Here is a 19,191-nt window from a genome sequence, read left to right as displayed (position 1 = left end):
TTAATACCCTGAAAAAGGATAAAAGGAGAATCACAGACAATCACAGAGAATGAGAGATACAATCAGAATCATCAGACCTATTCAAACACTATTACAAGTTTTTTCGTAAAATAACAGTTAAGTAGTATTAATATTTTTTAGCGTTAAGTTTTTGTTTAGGTGTCAAGTTTGAATAAACATCACATTAAAAAACTAACGTGGATTCTAATCATAAAACAACAAAGTTCGTCAAACAGGGCGTCAACAATACTAAGTACCCTATAAGTTTGGAGCAATGTTAAAAATTTAGGACTTTTGCTAATTTCCCCTTTTCTAACTGTATGTACTCCTTATTTTGAATCTTGCGATAAGTATGAAAAAAATCAGTTAATGCATCCAACTAAGCGTATCATGAAAATCTTGACAAATAATTTAATTTTTTCAGTAATAGGTACTGACAAATACTCATTGATGAATTTCACGATCGGATGATTTTAAGGCACTTTTAATGATTAAACTAGCAACGAAACCCGGCGTTGCTCGGGTTAAAACACATCGCATGTTTAATGGTATATAAAATATTTAAGGATCCACTTTTTAACGTAGATAATATAGATTTCTATCTTAGATGCCACCCTGTACCTTTATAAAATTTTTTAATAATAGTAGATCGTTCTAGAATATTCTAGAATATTTGGACCAAATCTAGAAAATTCTAGAAATCCTTGATAATTAATTGCGGACATTTGGAACTTCATTTCAGATATTTCTAGAACTTTCTGGACAATTCCATATCGATTTTAACAGTTGCACACAATTTGGAACTTTCCAGATCATTCCAGATATCTCTAGAACTTTCCCGAACATTCCACATCGATTTTAACAGTTGCACACACAGTTCCAGACATTTTTTGGAATATTCTAGATCGATTGTAACCGTTGCACACGTTCTGGAGTTTTCTGGATCATTTCAAAAATTTTTAGAACTTTCCAAAAGGTCTCATAAGTTATAAAAGGACGTTTTTTCACATTTTCGCCACCCACAACCACCCACCGCGACCAAAGTCCCTTACTTTCAGTAGGAGACCAAGGGGTATTTACCACCCCAACGGGAAGTTCATAGAAGTTGGTGGTGATAGAGAAAATTCTGTCTTTACGTACGTAATATTAGCATTATATATATATATATATTTAGAATTTAGATTAGTTGTGATGCGATATATGTACATTGGAAAAACTAAACGTAATTTTGGTAAAAATTTAAAGGGCCCTTACGGGTCTATCGCATTACTAAATCTACCAGAAAAATAAAGGTTATAAACTAATATAGAAAAAACCATCAACATATCAGCAACTGCTAAACAGAAGATTTAAAATCTAACACAGACATAACAATTAACCGAGTTTCCCAAACGAATACATACATACATGTAAATATCTATAAATTGTATGCACCATTGTTTTTTTATCTTTCAAATTCTGGGTCGATTGTCTGAGTTTGTCTAATAAATGTATAAAACAAAACCACAATTTTCCAAAACAAATCTAGTATACGTGACTAATAATAGTTATTAAGATATGGAGATTGGAATAACTTTGGCAGTTGTAGAACAAACAAAAAATAGCTCAAACCCCAACGCCAAAACACGACACTTGACTTGTCCGAAGCACTTTTTGGTAACAAGGTTACGTTTTTCAAAGACTGTTAATAAACTCAAACTCGACGATGGCTTTCGGCTAATTCGTTCTTCTGAGCGTGGTATGTGTATTACACTCAAAATCCAAATCATGCATTGTAAAGTGCCCATTGTGTACCAGAGATACACCTAAGTTAAAACAATCCCGTATATATCTAAATATTTACAGAAATTAAATTTTTCTGGATAAAAGTTACCCTATATCCTTTTCATGATAGGCTTTACCGCGACTTTGCTTGCGTTTTTAGTCCTAAATACGAGGGCGGTTCAATAAGTACCCGTGTTTGAAGACAGAGGACGTTCCTGAGGGAAATTGGTGTTGTCATCGTGTGCTGCCATCTATCAAACCATGCCAAAACGAATTTCAGACTGATTGATAGGTTAGTTTGGATTTGGCAGCCATTCGACTGAGACGTGTTTCGTTATTTTCGCTAAGATGGAAGAAGAGCAGTATCGTTCGGTAACTCGCTTTTTGTTTTTGAATGAAAAAAAATGCGAAAAGATGAAAACAAAGTTGGATACTGTTTATGGAGACATTTCGCCATCTATGACCACAGTTAGATATTGCTTTAACGAATTTAAACGTGGGCAAAAATCCGTTTTTGATAGGAGCGACCAGGAAGCCTGGCAAACGTTGTTACCGAGAAAATCATTTTACAGATTTTTTAGGAAAAGGAAGAACGATCACTGGACAATACTACAGTGAGTTATTCGACCGCTTAGACAAAAAAATTGAAGGAGACATGGAAGCATTTGACGAAAATGAAGGTGCGTTTTCAACACGATAACGCACCGGCACATTCATTAGGAGTTTTTGCCGCCAAACTGCATGGATTACGTTATGAACTGCTGCCGCACACCCCGTACTTACTCGATTTGACTCCCTGCGACTTCGTCTTGTTCCCTACCATGAAGAAATGACTCGCGAGAAAAAAATTTAGCTCAAACGAGGAAGTCATCGCCGAGACAGAGGGGATTTTGGAGAGTTCGACAAATCTTATTTTTTGGAGAGGTAAAAAAAAATGGCAGGGACGTTGAGAAAAGTGTATCTCTCTAAAAGGAGACTATGTTAAAAAAAAAATTAAAAAAAGAGGTGTCTTCATTTCTAACACGGGTACTTATTGAACCGCCCTCGTACATTTCAATGATCGTCGACGACCACATAAAACTAATTTTTCTATCCTTCCAAAACAATATTCTTTCTTAGGATAAAAAGTACCCTATGTCCTTTTCTGTACCCTTCACAACGTGTGGAAAAACTTCAGGATAGGTGTTTACCAGCGGTTTCTCTCACGTTGATGCCCTAAACACGTGTCAAATCACTGACGACCACCCACATAAAACTAATTCTTCTATCCCTTGGAAACAGCATTTTTTTCTGGATAAAAGCTACCCTACGTCCATTTCTGCACTCGTGACAATGCGTGCACATATTCTATGATGATCGGTTGAGTAATTAAACGAACAAACTAACTCATATTGGCATTTACCTATAATATTAGTTAGGATTTCCTCCAATATTCACTAAAATCAATAGAATAAAAGTTTCAATAACATAATGGAATCCTGCAGAACAGCAATTATCGCTATAACAACACGTAAATAATGTAACATCTACGTTGAGGTTTCGCATACGTAATCTCACGACCTCCCTCAAAATAAGAGACCCAAATGGAAGCCACGTTGGAACTTAATTAGGCAGGTCGGCCTCCCCATGTCGACTTGAACCGGTAAGGAAGGCAGGATGTATGTAGGTACGAACGTGAGCGTGTACACTATGTCTTAATTAATTTCCTTAAAGGCCCTTCCTACTAGAGGAATGAATGACTATTTATAAGCTTCTCGGCCGAGAGTGAACAAGGTGATAGACATGATATAAAACGCTTCACTAAGATGTTAGACTAAACTATTTGCTAATGTATCTAGGTCAAATGTCACATTGCTAATTGAACCTGCGTATAACAAACACGACTGACACTTATCGCCAGACCGCTGGAATATTGGAAACGGATTTGTGAATAAATTATGACAGTTATATCTTACTACCCATAGGTGAGCTTCGGTTGTTTTCACTTGTATATATAACACCCTCTTTCACGTTTACTACCTCTATTTAACTAATCACTGTCTAATTAACACTGTTGTTATTAATTAATTAACTATTCATCACTATATGAATACCGTCACCTCTTTGTTCCTTCTTCTTCGCTTTGTATGCCTTGAACTCTCTGACTAGTATTAACTAATTAGAAAGAAAAAAACGTTTGGGTTTTTTCATTTTCACCAGCCAGTAATGCTGGTGGGGGTGGGGGGGGCAGTTCCTCCGGACTACGTCGGAAGGTAGGGTGGAAGACTCTCTTCAGCCTCCCTTCAGTAATCGTCGGAATGGGTGTGTGATGGTTCGAGTAAGAAAAATGAGACGGACGAAATGAAGACAGAAGAGAATGAAAGAGTATCTGTGGAATATTACTGCCTCAACATTTATCTAAATGATCCAAGGAAACCCCAGAAAAACTTGGACCAAGGCAAATGGATCCTGAATCGAACCGGCGTCCTCCCGAATGCTAAGCAATGATCTAAACATGTAGACAATGTCGCTTGGTAGCTGACTCGAAAAAAAAAAACTTTTGAGTGTTTCATTCCCACCAGCCAATAATGCTGGTGGGCGGGCAGTCCTTCCGGACTATGCCGGAAGGTAGGGCGGCCCTCTTCAGCCTGCTTTCAGGAATCGTGGGAATGGGTGGGTGGTGGTGCGGGTAAGAAAGATGAGACAGGCGAAATGAAGATAGAAGAGAATAAACGATTATCTGTGAAACATTACTGCCCCAGCATTTACCCAAGTGATCAAAGGAAACCCCAGAAAAACTTGGACCAAGGCAGACGGATCCTGAATCGAACCGGCGTCCTTCCGAATGCTAAGCAATGGTCCAAACCTGTAGGCAATGCCGGTCGGTAGCTGACTCGATCTCGCGACAACTACAGTGGACCCCCGGTAATCCGACAAACAGTTTGCAGGGCAGTGTCGTATTAGCGAATTTGTCGGATTATAGAGTACTGCCTAAGACCCCCTATAGTCCGGAATTTTTTTCTTTAATTGTCAGTGTTTTGTGCTTTCGTTTCTGAGCTTGTGACGACATTACTAGGTACGAATATGTATTACACAATGAATAAACACTAAATAATGAACATGATCATCACATGTAGTCAAAGTCAAACTAAGCAATCAGAATCAAAACAATACTCTACGCATCGAGCACAACAGTGGTGGTGCGTACAAGTTATAACTTGTTCAATCATGCATTAGCGAAGATTGTCAAAAAAATATCCAATACATAATAAATAATAAACCATGTCGGATTACAGGGAGTGCCGGATTAGCCAGGGGCTGGATTATCGGGGGTCCACTGTATTTATAGCGGCTGGTCAATTTCTAGAAATATTTAGTATATGTTTTCTAGAGAAACCAGGCCACCCAACATACATGGTGACAATAATCACCATAAGATCGTTAGCCCGAAAACTCGCTAGACACGCATCTCCACTTCGACCTATCTTGAACTAACATTTCTCAAATACTAGAGCAACGCAGTTATTTTTCTTATTAATATCTTGCAAACAGTAATCTACTCTGGATTTACCTCTGCTCCCCTTTAATCTTGTTGCTACCTCCAATATGTATCTAACCAGCCCTTCTTTTATTGGCTATTGACTACAAAAACGCCTTTGTTCTCTTAGGTATATTATTTCCAATAACTACTTTTTCAGCTTTGAATGTTTTAGTTTTGACGAATATTGTCAGCCCAACATCTTTGATATGAATTTATCATGTACATTATCTATAACTCAAAATCAGTAATTCACTCCAATACAATAATTCTAGTTGATTTCAATCCCAAAAATCTATTTGGGTCAATTATTGCCTCAAATCTTCAAAAGTTTCATCATCATCTAATGCCTTCAGTCAGATGACTGGTTGGACACACCTCTTCTTCTTATATTGAACTAATCTTAGCATTTCTCCAAACTTAAGTAACATCAGTGAAAGTAATCTTTTAATCTGAGAGGTTATGTACGCCCTTGAAATCAGGAAAAATACGGGGTAAGATGACAATTCATACCCAGGAGGTAATGCTGTATTTTCTTCCCTTGGTGCTTAATAAATCTAATATAAAATATCTCTTATCCAAGCGTTACTATAAAATTTTTTACGATCATAATTAATGCAGTTGTGTAATGACTACCAGTGATCCATGTACTCCAAAGCCCCCAAACCAAGTAAAATAACCCACTTGGCATATCATGGTCACTCCATCTTTTATCATTCAGTACCTTTTGGATGTAACTCGAACTTTTTAAAAATACTTTGCTATAATGCAATTCCCAAATATTGTTGTAGCTCTCATAACCTACCCATTTCATCGTTTCATGTGAGTTGTGTGTATGAAGATGGCCTTAACGAAGCCAAAAAGGTTGATATTAGGAATTTGGAGACGATAAAAATTGATTGTTATGTATTATTAAAATTACGTGATTGTATGTTTTGAATAAAATTTCTTTCATATTCACTTTATATTTTCTAAAGCCCTCAGTTATGCTACTGGTTTCGCGTATGGACTGTCAGAGTGAATCATCATTATAAGATCGTCAGTCCTAAGACTGGTTTGACACGCACCTCCACTCTTTCCTACCCTGAGTTAATCTTCGTATTTCCCTAAAACTAGAACAACCCACATCCTTAACTACTCGCGAACAGTAATCTAATCTAAGTCTACCTCTACCCCTCCTAACTCTGAGTGAAGTAGAATAAAAATCTTCAATAGGTGCAGATGTTACCATGAACTTGAGTATGGTCAATTTTTACAGAAAATTTAATTTATTAGACACAATCATTGTCTAAATGTGACTTATTGTTTTGTTACAAAGAATAAGTAAGTTCTTACAGATAACTATAGTTGCTACTAATACAAGGCAAATCAACTAAATTCAAATTATGTCATTAATGTCTACATTATACGGAGTTGTTCGCAATATACAATTCGTATTGTATATTGTAATGTACGTGCAGATTAGGTAACATCCGATTGAAATCAAATTGCACTAACGAAATGCTATTACTTTATACAGTAATTAAAACGATTTAACTGACGTGACGTTGATGTCCATTTAAAATACTGATAAAACGAATAACAATGGCTGTCTGTCTTTCAAAGGGACGTCTGTTTTACTGCCCATTAATGTCAATCGAATTTTCGAGTCTCAATACTTCACGCGAATGTAATTGTACTAAAAGCCGAACAATAAACGTTTTTTGGAGGGATTATTTAGACGCTCACGATCGGCAATCGGAGCAACCCCATTTCCACAGCAGCAGCTGAGTGGATCCTAAAAGTAAAAAAAAGAGAGAAATGCCGAGGCAAATCCAATATTGTGATTTATGATGTGTGCTTAAACAGAAACAAAAAACGGAAACCGCTTTTATTTACGGTAGGTAATAAAATTGTTATTAGGAAACGGTAGAGTAGTTTTACTGTCTTCAATAATTACCTTTTTATCTAATACTAGTAGCTCAAGGATACAAAGTAAAAGAGAATCATTATCATTATAAAGGTCGTCAGTCCTAAGACTGGTTCGACATGCACCACCACTCCTTCTAATCCTGAGTTAATTTTCGCGTTTCCCTGAAACTAGAACAACTCACACTCTTAACTATTTGCGAACAGTAATCTAATCTAGGTCTACCTTTACCATTTCTAACTCCCGTTTTTACCTCTAATATGTCTGACTAGACCTTCATGCCTGAGAAGGTGTCCCACCAACTTATGTCGCCTATTTCTTATTGACTTCCATAGAGTCCTCTGTTCTCCAATTCTTTCTAATACTTCTTCATTTCTAACCTTCTCTATCCACGGTATCCTCATCATTTTTTCACCACTTCTTTTTACTGAAGGCGACTCGACCCTGCGCTATCCTGTTCTTTATATACCTACTACTCCTCCCGTCCTGACTTATCTAACTTCCTAGATACCTAAAATCGGCCACTTCTTCTAATTTTTCGTCTCCTATCTTTAAATTCGCTCTTTCCCTACTTTTTCTTCCCTTACATACCAGTATTTTTGTTTTAATTTATTTATTTTTATACAATATTGTTTTGTCAATACCGCTTCCTAGATACTAATACAGCTATATCGATGTATAGATTAAAAAATTGCGGTGACAGTATACATCTCTGTCTGACTCCCTTCCTAATATTTACTTCTATACGCTCTGTAACTACTTGTTGCTCTTATAGAAACAAATATTCCTTCTATCTCTATACGTCTCCAGCTTCGGCCCAACGGACTTCACTAATGCCTACTATATCTATTTCTAATCTATTGATCTCAACTTTCAAATTTTCTAATTTCCCTACTTACCTCATTGACCTAACATTCCACGGACCGAGATGTGAAATATTGCACCTATAATCTAAATGTATAAAACTAATGCTTTCTGTGAATAAAATTAATAAAATGTATATGTATTGGTGACGTTATTGTTTGGGCTGGGTTAGGTTTTGAAATGTATACGCATTAGTGACATTATTGTATGGTTATTAGTTAGATTTAAGACAAGCTGGAGTTTTTGTAATGTCCCTGCCCGGGATGATATGTTGGAATAATATCTTCCAAAAGTATGCTTCATTACGATCTCCGCGGCCTACACATATATAGAAAATGATCAGCATTATCGCCTCTACAACACTAAAAATTCAAGGTCATCGTGTTTTAGAAAATACCACAAATGGCGTGGTAAACGCCATCTGTAGTACGATGCTACATTTTAGGATTACGTGTGCTCCAGCAAGGTCCATTTAAATATATGAATATCTACTTGCTGAAACGAATCTCGGCGTATCTAACCTCAATGTGATAGGCACGTTACCATAATCGAATAAAATAATTCGAAGTGGTGTGTATTCTGCAGAATTATTTTATTCGATTATGATAACGTGCCTATCACGTTGAGGTTAGCTACGCCGGGATTCGTTTCAGCAAGTCGATATCCATATATTTAAATGGACCTTGTTGGAGCACACGTAATCCTAAAATGTAGCATCGTACTACAGATGGCGTTTACCGCGCCATTTGTGGCATTTTCTAAAACGCGCTGTTAAGACAGCAGGTAAAAGTTGGTCTGTGTTCTGTCGGAGCTGTCTGCGACGCGCTGATGAGATCCAAAAAGATCGAAGTCGCGATCCGCGTCGAGCAGTTTCGACAGAATATAGGCCACTTCCAATTATTTTATTCATCGTATTTGCTGAAACAAAGATAACCTCGTCACATAATTCTAACATCTAACATATCAACCGACAGGAGCATTAAAAAAACTCCAGTCTATCATAAATCTTCCTACCCAAACAATGGCGTCATCAATGGATATAGGTATAAATCCAAACAGCCTGCCGTATTATTGCCTATTTAGTATTACCTGTAATACATGTCCGATTGCTACAGATTTCCTAGGAAATGTGTCTAATATTTTTTATTTATTGTTTATTTCACACATTTCTGGGCGATTTTAGGAATTATACACATTTCCTAGGAATTGTATACAATGACGGATTTCATAAATTTCCGGTAACATACACGTTCCTATTGACTAAAGAGTAGGCTATCTGGAATGTTACTTTTACGGGTAGAACAAACAAAATAGCTAGTAGTTGTCCGAAGCACTTTTCGGTAACAAGGTTACCTTGTTCAGCAACTGAAGTGAACTAAACCTAAAAGGGAACTAATCGCTAACTAACTATGCTCTAATCTGGCCACTTACGACGTTAAAGTACTATGGGGTTGTGCAAACGTGAAAACGCTAATCTTTCGTACGTTACGTAGATAACTCACGTTAACGTTCTATGTTACGTAGGTTTTCAAACTGTCTATTATTTTACCTTATTTTCTAACCAGTAGAGTTAATTTATCTTTTTGGTGTAGTGACTCATTTCCTCATTTGGTTCCCACGCATAAATTCAGTGGATTATTATTCTAAAATAGGACAGCAAATACGTGTCTTATGACATTCATCAATTTCTCCATTTGCACTATAATCCCCTACGTGTTTCATTTACGCTATGCGTTGGGATTTACAGACACACGTCAAATTAAGACCATTTCTCCGTTCTAAACGGGATCTGTCACGCCAGCATTATACTCGACTATTTTCACATCCCGTGCCTTTCTCTGAATACAAACAACCGGTGATAAATTATGTACGCCCTGGCATAGTTCTCGGCCCAGAATTGCTGTTAATTTCGTTTATATTCATTTCAGCATTTGTAAGTACAACTGTGGACATGAATATATCTCATAAAGGTAATTATCCAGTACGACTATTACAAACAATTTTACTTAAAATCACTCATTCATGATACAATATGACATAAGTATCTATATGTATACATATATCTATTTGTTGCTATATTTTTAATTCAAATTCGACCCTGGGCTATCCTGTTCTTTATATCCCTACTACTCCTTCCGTCCTGACTTATCTGACTTCCTAGATACCTAAAATCGGCCACTTCTTCTAATTTTTCGTCTCCTATCTTTAAATTCGCTCTTTCCCTACTTTTTCTTCCCTTACATACCAGTATTTTTGTTTTACTTTTATTTATTTTCATANCGGCATTATAAATCATTGAGCAGTACTTTCTAAGTTGCCGAAATAGATAAGAACTGCAGCTGTGTACGTTGTTGAAGAAGACGATCCTGTCCCTCCACCAAGCATCAAACAAGCACTTGATGCAGCGAAACTATTAAAAAAATACTTTTTATGTAATCAATTGATCCAGCAGTATCTCAAGATATGAGTAAGATACGTAACAAAATACAATTAAAATATTGGAGCAGCAAAAAACATCAGACGAAGGTAATAGGCTATACGCAATGTATGAATAATAATGTTCGTGTGCAAAATGTGTACTACATTGGTAAATGCGTACTATTATAGAATAGTAAAATAATATCTTATATTTCTCTCCATTTAACGACCACTCTTTATAACGCCGAAAAATGTTCAGTCCCTTAAGTGTCGTTATATAGAGTTTACACTGTATTTTACAATTAAGCTTTCATAGTAACTACTCTTGTACAGTAGAACCTCGATAAGATAAAGACCAAAAGAAATGTAAAATCACTGAAAATCTTAAACAGAAACATTCTGAAACTTAAAAAATATGTTTCTTTAACCGATGAAACAAAAGAAATGTGTAATCAGAACACAGTTCGAATTATTCCAATAACAATATCATCAATAGGCGTTATACCTAAAACATAACACGCTAGCCTAGCCAACATCGTAGAGAAGTAAATAGCTATTAGGAAATAAGAAGTTAGACGTGGATATTAGCAGCTAGCAAATACTAATTAGAGTTAGCTTTCAGTAAAATGGAAGTGATATTGATAGAGTACGGTATGAAAATTAATAAAAAATTTTGATATGTAAGAGGTGTAAAAGTAGGGTTAGGACTAATATAACAAAGGAGACAATAAATTAGAAGAAGTCGCTCATTTTATATATTTAGGGAGTCAGATAACTTAGCATGGAGAAAGAGCTAAGGATATAAAACAGAGAATGGCCCAGTCGCTCAGGAATTTTAAGTTTATACCTTGAAAAAATTTTAGTGAAGCTGAAATTTGGTTGAGTAGTACTATTTAATGTCTTTAATAATATATCTTCGTTTCATGAAGTGGCCGGTAGTTCTGAAAAAAGGTAGGCCGGTTCGTAGAAAGTTATTGTAGTATTTCCTTCGGTCACCGCGGCGAATAAAAACCTGATCTCTCGTACTAAGGTTTTTGAATATAAAGGTTTTTTTATCCCCATAAGTCGGTCGTAATTGTTGTTGTGTTGTACGGAGTTCCTTGTCGAATTCGGAGGCGTTCCCGTGGGTATTAAAATCGGCATGTGATCCGAAAAATTTGCCAGGAAGTCGTAACGTGTCTCCGTACAATATCTCTGCTTTGATAGCTTATAGGTCTTTTTTCGGCAGAGTTGGTGTCTACGAATTGCTTTGATGATACATTATGGCTGTCTGTGGAGTCGTTCTACCATGCCGTTGACTGAGGAATGGTAAGCCGTAGTGCGAAGATGAGTCGTACCTAATAAATGATTTAACTGCTTAAAAACGTACGACTTGAATTGCCTGCCTTGGTCGGATGTGAGTACCAAACCTGACGGTTCAATTGCCGTGGAAGGCGCGAGCGACGGTTGCTGCTTCCTGGTCAGGGATAGCGACTACTTCGGGCCACCTGGAGTAACTATCAACCACTGTGAGGTAGTAGCTGCATCCTTTCGACGACGAAATGATGACTACGTCGATGTTTAAATGGTCAAACCTCCCTGACGCAGGCGGAAATGTACTTACCGGAGCAGATAGGTGTCGTGGTACCTTCGAGAGTTGGCCCGCTACATAGGGTGTCCCATTTATAATAATTAAAAAAAAAGACCATGGCTTCCTGACACAAAATACAACAAAAAAGTGTTATACAATTTTTCAATCCAGTGACAATTGAGCTCGCAAATCGTCTTTGTAAATTTGAAGATACAATTTGTTTCATTACGGGCCTGGATCTAGGCGACTAACGTCACTCACCTGATCTAGTGTGAATATAACAAGTACCTACCGGGAAAAAACNTGGGGGCAATAATATTCCACAGTTAGGCAAATGTTGGGGTAATAATATTCAACAGATAATCTTTCATTCTTTCTCATCTTTCTCATTCGAACCACATTCCCACGATTCCTAAATAGGAATGAAACACCTAAAAGTATTTTATGTTGCAGTACCGACACACTCGGACATTTTACCTACCCAGGCATAAAAGAGGGAGTAAGCCAACAACCAACCTTACTACCCTATAGTAGAGCCCAGTGTCTAGCTATGAAAACTGGAAGGCATTTCCGCCTAGCCGCCGTGTCAGTATAAGTCCCGCTTTACTGTTTCACTCCTAGACTTTTTTTTGTGTTTGTATTTGTGAACACTTTTTATAGTTAGTTTTAAGTTGCTATAATTATATATTTTTACTCTTGGTCGATATTTTTTTATGTTACTAGGTGTTTTTGTATATATACTTAAGTTTTGAATGTTAAAATTGTAAATTATGTAAATAAAAGTATAAAAAGTAAGCTACAGTATTGTTCAGATCGTTGAGTGATGTATCAAACTTTACAACGAATCGAATGGCCTATTTAAGTGAGTACTGTTGAAAATTTGGAACAACACGATCCGAATGAATTCTTTAAGAGGGTAAACTCCTTAAGAATGCCAGGAACGTAATGGAACTAATGAAAATCCCATGTAGGTACCTAATAAAAATGAAATGGATACCTTTATTGAAGGCTCAATGGATTGCAAGCAATGCCGTCTGTCTTTGAAGCAAATACCTGATCTACTTCAATTTCGATGCGCTTTTCAACTCGATGAAAAGGTAAATATATTGTGTAGCAGGTGTCTGGTAACGTAATGAATGATTTTAGTGCAAAATACATTAACTTGAGTAGTTTTCAGTGTTTTGAAATATATTTTAGAGAAATTACTACCTACTGAATATAGTTTAGGCGGTAACAATCTTGGATTGGATGAAAAGGGTAGTATACCAGATTTTTGTTGGAATTACATCCAAAAGTCATGAGGAAACATATTAGTTTCACTGTGTGTTTTACGTAATAAATAATTTTACAATTTATGCTGTGTGAAAAAAAATTATAAATTTTCAAATTGTTGCTGATGCCAAACAAAAGCATTTTTTGACAAGCAGAGAGACACCTAAATTTTCGAACCCATTTTTTCAAATTACAATCTATTGATTTGGGAAGCCTAGAGAATTGTTTAAAGATCTAGCAACATATATGCTTAGATACATGCTATAACTTTGCTAATACAACAAAAAAGTGTTATACAATTTTTCAATCCAGTGACAATTGAGCTCGCAAATCGTCTTTGTAAATTTGAAGATACAATTTGTTTCATTACGGGCCTGGATCTAGGCGACTAACGTCACTCACCTGATCTAGTGTGAATATAACAAGTACCTACCGGGAAAAAACCGAATGCACTTCCACCTTGTAAAAAAAAGGTAAAAGTGAAAAAGAAAAGAGTACCTTTCATACCCACCACCAACTGACGGTTGAATAAGAACCCTACTAGAATGCACTATCACACTAGTAATTGTCCTTATTGTAATAGTCTTTTATGAAATGACCACTAAATAAATAAACTAACACTAACAAACAAGTAAATTCCACAAAAATCCAAAGCGAACTGAACAACTTGTTAGAAACTGCAACATTATGTGTATTTATTCCAGTCACTTCCAGCAGTGTAATTATACGATGTGTATCAATATTTAGCTTTTTACATTTAATGAAAACAAAATAACCAACTTGGTCCTTCTGGACACATCCTTGTATTACTCCACGTGGGGTTAATGAGCCCTACCAGGCAAAACTAACGTCAGAATGAGCAGTTTAACACATGTGAATGGTCAAAGTAGGTCTGGAAAGGTACAAATTAGCTACAGCGGACACAGCACGGAAACAAAAATAGCCACAAAAGCCTGCCCTGAAAAGTTTTTAGGGATATATTTTATATTTAACAAATTAATTTAGATGTTAATACAGATAAGAAAGTAAATTAATATAGCAGTTATAATATTATAACAATAGAAGTCATCTGATTTAATAATAACTCCAATTATGTAAGATGGTTTTCTTGAAGCATGTTTATTTACTCCTCTGATTTGTATTTGCATTTTATTTAGAACCTCTCTTTGCTTAAACATGTTTCATTTAATCTGCAGACGGAGCTCGGCATGCCGTTTCTTAGTTCAGTAAACGTAAAGCAAGCTCAATGGCTCGAATAAAGTCTTGTAGTTGTTCTTAGGAAACAGTACTTAAAGTAATGTCATTAGGCGGACCTTTTGTTTAACTTATTTGTTTTAATTGTGTTAACTAATTAGAAACGAAACGAACACAATGGAACCCTTGTCTTTTTAATCTACCTTCAAATTTGACATTCCCTCGTTTACTTTAAGTAGAACACGACCCACAATTTAATACAATTAGAACGAATTTTGTTAATTTATTGCATTAATATTAATGACATATCTAATATGTTTTTTTAAATTACTTTCGAATTATTTCGAACATAACTTCGTTCATCAGTTTGCTGAATGTAGGCTTTCACGGTTGGTTTTTAATACATGTCAAGGTTTGATGGACCATTGGGATTATCTCCGGACATTTCGCCTCTACCTGCGTTAGACTCAGCCGTTTTTCATAGGGGGAACACCTACCGAAGTGACGTAGCTCACGTTCCTCAGGCATCCAACACTATCTGGTCGTACGAAGGCTGGACGTCTTTTGAAGATTTCCCCTCTTCCACGAAAACAAAAAAAATCAGTACCGGCACCGGGCGGCAAGGCCTAGAGGTTTAGTTCATTGTTTAGCATTCGGGAGGACGCCGGTTCGATTCCGGATCCATCTGCCTTGGTCCAATTTTTTCTGTGGTTTCCTTAGATCAATTAGGCAAATTTGGGGCAATAATATTCCATAGTTAGGCAAATGTTAGGGCAATAATATCCCACCGTTAGGCAAATGTTGGGGCAATAATATTCCATAGGCAAATTTTAGGGCAATAATATCCTAGAGTTAGGCAAATTTTGGGGCAATAATATTCCACAGTTAGGCAAATGTTNCCAATCACATATTGTGTCAATACTTATCATTTTATCGTAATTTAAAAACTTGGAAATTGCACGGGACACTATAGGAACTACGATAAATTTTCCCTAATCGGTGCCATGTTTTTAGGCTCCTTTCATTTGACGGATCCCAATATCAAATCTTAAAATATCCTTACCTTCAGCACTCCCGATCTGACATCGGTAAAGAACGAAGGCTCATCTAAGGATATCTCACAACTGTAGAGACCAGCAACGGCCATCGAAACGTTGTCAAAAACTATTTGAGTGGCATTGCAATATTTTTCAACGAGTTTGTGTTCCGGCAACTTAAAGTACTTGTAGGGAGGTTTCTCTTTAGGCGCGTACCGAAAAAATTCTCTTTCGCTTTTGTACCACTTGACGGTATACAGTGGATCCCCTTCGAGGTCATATTGACACTGCAGAATTGCCCTTTCGCCTCTTTGAACTGCCACAGGTACACTAATGCGAATGTCCTTTAGAGATGAAACACCTGAAATAAAAAAAAAAAGAAAATTAGCTGTCAACGGAAGCCAGGCAGATGTGTAACATTGAAATTGATTTTTGTTGAAGGAAGTAAAATTGAAAAGTTTTGGCAGCCGGGCGGAACGAGCCGATGAGTCACGAATCTGGCTGAATGAACGAAATGTCGTTCCGTGCAAGAAGGGAGTAATGTCCTGTCACGCCTGAATCTGTTTTACCCCTTATACGTGTCAAAAGGTGTTGCACATCAAAAAGAGAAATTTCATGTACTATGTAATGTATGTTTGGGGCGCGGTGCTGTTCGGGTGGGTAACATGGACGGTGGGCGTGGTGTTACAGGCGAATGATGAGGATACCATGGACAGAGAAGGTTAGAAATGAAGAAGTATTAGAAAGAATAGGAGAACAGAGAACTCTATGGAAGTTAATAAGAAATAGTCGAGATAGGTAAGTACTACAGGACACCATCTTAGGCATGAAGGTCTAGTCAGAGACATATTAGAGACAGGAGCAGGAGTTAAGAGAAGTAGACCTAGATTAGATTAGTTAAGGATGTGGGTTATTCTAGTTTTAGGGAAATGCGAAGTTTAGCTCAGGATAAGAGTGGAGGTACGTGTCCAACCAGTCTTAAGACTGACGACGTTATGATGATGAAATAATAACATTATTGTCCCTGATCTGCAAATAACTTTACTACAAAGTAGGACCTAAATCCTACTTCGTATGTTGATATTTTCCAAATTTTATTCTCTTATTGGTTCCCTACTTTAATCTAAAAGCCACCCGGACTTCCAGCCCCACCTTTCTTAACAACCCTCCTAATAACTTCATTTCGAAAATACTAACACAGTTATAGCGCTCATTTATTTTCTACAGTGTTTGTTCAGCTTTAAGTTAAAAGTGCAATTTTGAAGGCAACAAGACATCGTATTTGGAATTACTTTGTTGAGATTAACGATGCAAGTCCCAAATCTGTAACAAAATATTTGCCAAAACGGCCCATAACCACTGCATTAAAAAGTAATCTAAAATCATTACACTTCTGCTTCCGCATCCGCATCCGCTTCCGCAAAAATTTACTATTTACTTCTGTTTCCGCTTCTGTTCCTGTTATAAAATTTTCCTTTGTATCACTAATCTATTTCACTCCTGCAGGGGTAATTAATCCCTGCTTCGAAACCCAGGGCTTCAACAATTAAATAATTACAAACAAATCGAAATATAGCTACCTATTTGTTTTTAAAACTACTCGCTGATAGTTTCTACAACATTAAAATACTCGTCTGTTAAATCAGAGCCGGGCAAACTTTAACTTCGCAGGAGCCGCTACATGGGGTTAGTTTGAGTCACTCCATACCCTTCAATAGAGTACGAGAGAGTAAGCAGTAATGAATAATTTTGTTTTGTCTTTTTCTTCTCCCTTCCACTCCCATATCAAGCCCCTTCATCCCGTAGACGAGCGAAGCCACTCACGCGACTTAAAAAATACCTACGAAAATTTTCGTTACTACGTTCGCAAAACTATTGGGTTTGGCTATGGAAGAGGGGACTCATCTACGAAATGGAAGGGATAAGAAAAGGAAAGAATCATCTCACTCGCATTCGCAGGATCAATGAGGATCCACTTGGTTAACCTTGAGGATCACTCGGGATGCAAAAGATCCGAGTTTGCCCGGCTCTGTGTTAAATGACTCTAATAAAAACTTTGGTTTGTTATGAATAAGCTTGAAAACATACTACCTGTCCGATAAAAACTACAGTAGTTTACGAGGGTGGATTGATAAGTTTCCGGCCTGACCAAGAAAAACAAGGTTTTTAAAAATTTTTTTTTTTTATTTCTCAACATAATCTCCTCCAAGGCTGATACATTTCTCATAGCGGTGTTCCAGTCTATNTAATGAAAATCCCATGTAGGTACCTAATAAAAATGAAATGGATACCTTTATTGAAGGCTCAATGGATTGCAAGCAATGCCGTCTGTCTTTGAAGCAAATACCTGATCTACTTCAATTTCGATGCGCTTTTCAACTCGATGAAAAGGTAAATATATTGTGTAGCAGGTGTCTGGTAACGTAATGAATGATTTTAGTGCAAAATACATTAACTTGAGTAGTTTTCAGTGTTTTGAAATATATTTTAGAGAAATTACTACCTACTGAATATAGTTTAGGCGGTAACAATCTTGGATTGGATGAAAAGGGTAGTATACCAGATTTTTGTTGGAATTACATCCAAAAGTCATGAGGAAACATATTAGTTTCACTGTGTGTTTTACGTAATAAATAATTTTACAATTTATGCTGTGTGAAAAAAAATTATAAATTTTCAAATTGTTGCTGATGCCAAACAAAAGCATTTTTTGACAAGCAGAGAGACACCTAAATTTTCGAACCCATTTTTTCAAATTACAATCTATTGATTTGGGAAGCCTAGAGAATTGTTTAAAGATCTAGCAACATATATGCTTAGATACATGCTATAACTTTGCTAATATTAATATTAGTTATTATTATTATTATTAAGATTAATTTTAATTTTTAAAACATATTTTAGAAGTACTCGGAAAGACGCTTCATTCTAAAAAAAAAACAATTATTGTGACACGCTAATATGAATCGTAGTTGTAACAACGCAAAGTTGAACTCAATTTACAATAAAAACATAAGGTTATCAGGGCTTTTTTTTGACTAATGATTCATTAGTCTTAGCACTTACAATATAAGAACGTTTATGATATTAGTCAAAAATTTATCGAGACTTCAAGACTCGGATCGTGATTTTGATTTTATTAATCTTTAGACTCTTCCTCAGATTGGCTAGTAATTTATCGAAACTGCATATGGCGCACTGATAAGATTTATTAAGATGAAAATTGCAATGCGATTTGGCCAAAAATAAAAACGTTCATAAATATTTTTTCCTTATCTACGTGTTTAATTAGTCAGATCCTATATTATGGAAAGAACTTGCAAAAACACCATGGTTTAAATAACCTCTACTATTGGGATCCGTCAAATGGGGATATACCATCTGGTGGCAAAATTTATAACTCGAATGAGGGAACAATTTACATTGGAACTGTGCACGCAAATTGTCAAATTGTTTATTAAAATAATAAAACACGTTAAAAAAGTAAAAATTTTTTTCATGATGGAGTCGACGATGTTTTCTTCTAAAGTTAAATCAAATAAAAAGTTAATATGTTCAGTGAAAAGCTGCAATAGCACTTCAGACATAGATCTTCACTCTTCACCTACATTAACTACTTTCCAATAAAAACTAACCGTTTTATATA

At 36.3% G+C, this 19,191-nt stretch overlaps 1 protein-coding gene across 1 annotated transcript in view; it reads right to left on the bottom strand.

Moving 5' to 3' along the window:
- LOC108734906 overlaps nucleotides 1-19,191 on the bottom strand; it is a 418,148-nt gene that overhangs the window by 69,554 nt on the left and 329,403 nt on the right. Inside the window, exon 2 of the mRNA XM_018466672.2 lies at nucleotides 15,572-15,906. Within this exon, the coding sequence (XP_018322174.1) occupies nucleotides 15,572-15,906 (335 nt within the window). The remainder of the gene's footprint in view (nucleotides 1-15,571; nucleotides 15,907-19,191) is intronic.

The sequence above is a fragment of the Agrilus planipennis genome, unplaced genomic scaffold (assembly GCF_000699045.2).
Source record: "Agrilus planipennis isolate EAB-ADULT unplaced genomic scaffold, Apla_2.0 scaffold84, whole genome shotgun sequence".
NCBI lineage: Eukaryota > Metazoa > Arthropoda > Insecta > Coleoptera > Buprestidae > Agrilus > Agrilus planipennis.
Note: the sequence above shows the minus strand (reverse complement) of the source record. Positions and strands in the feature narration are given on the sequence as shown.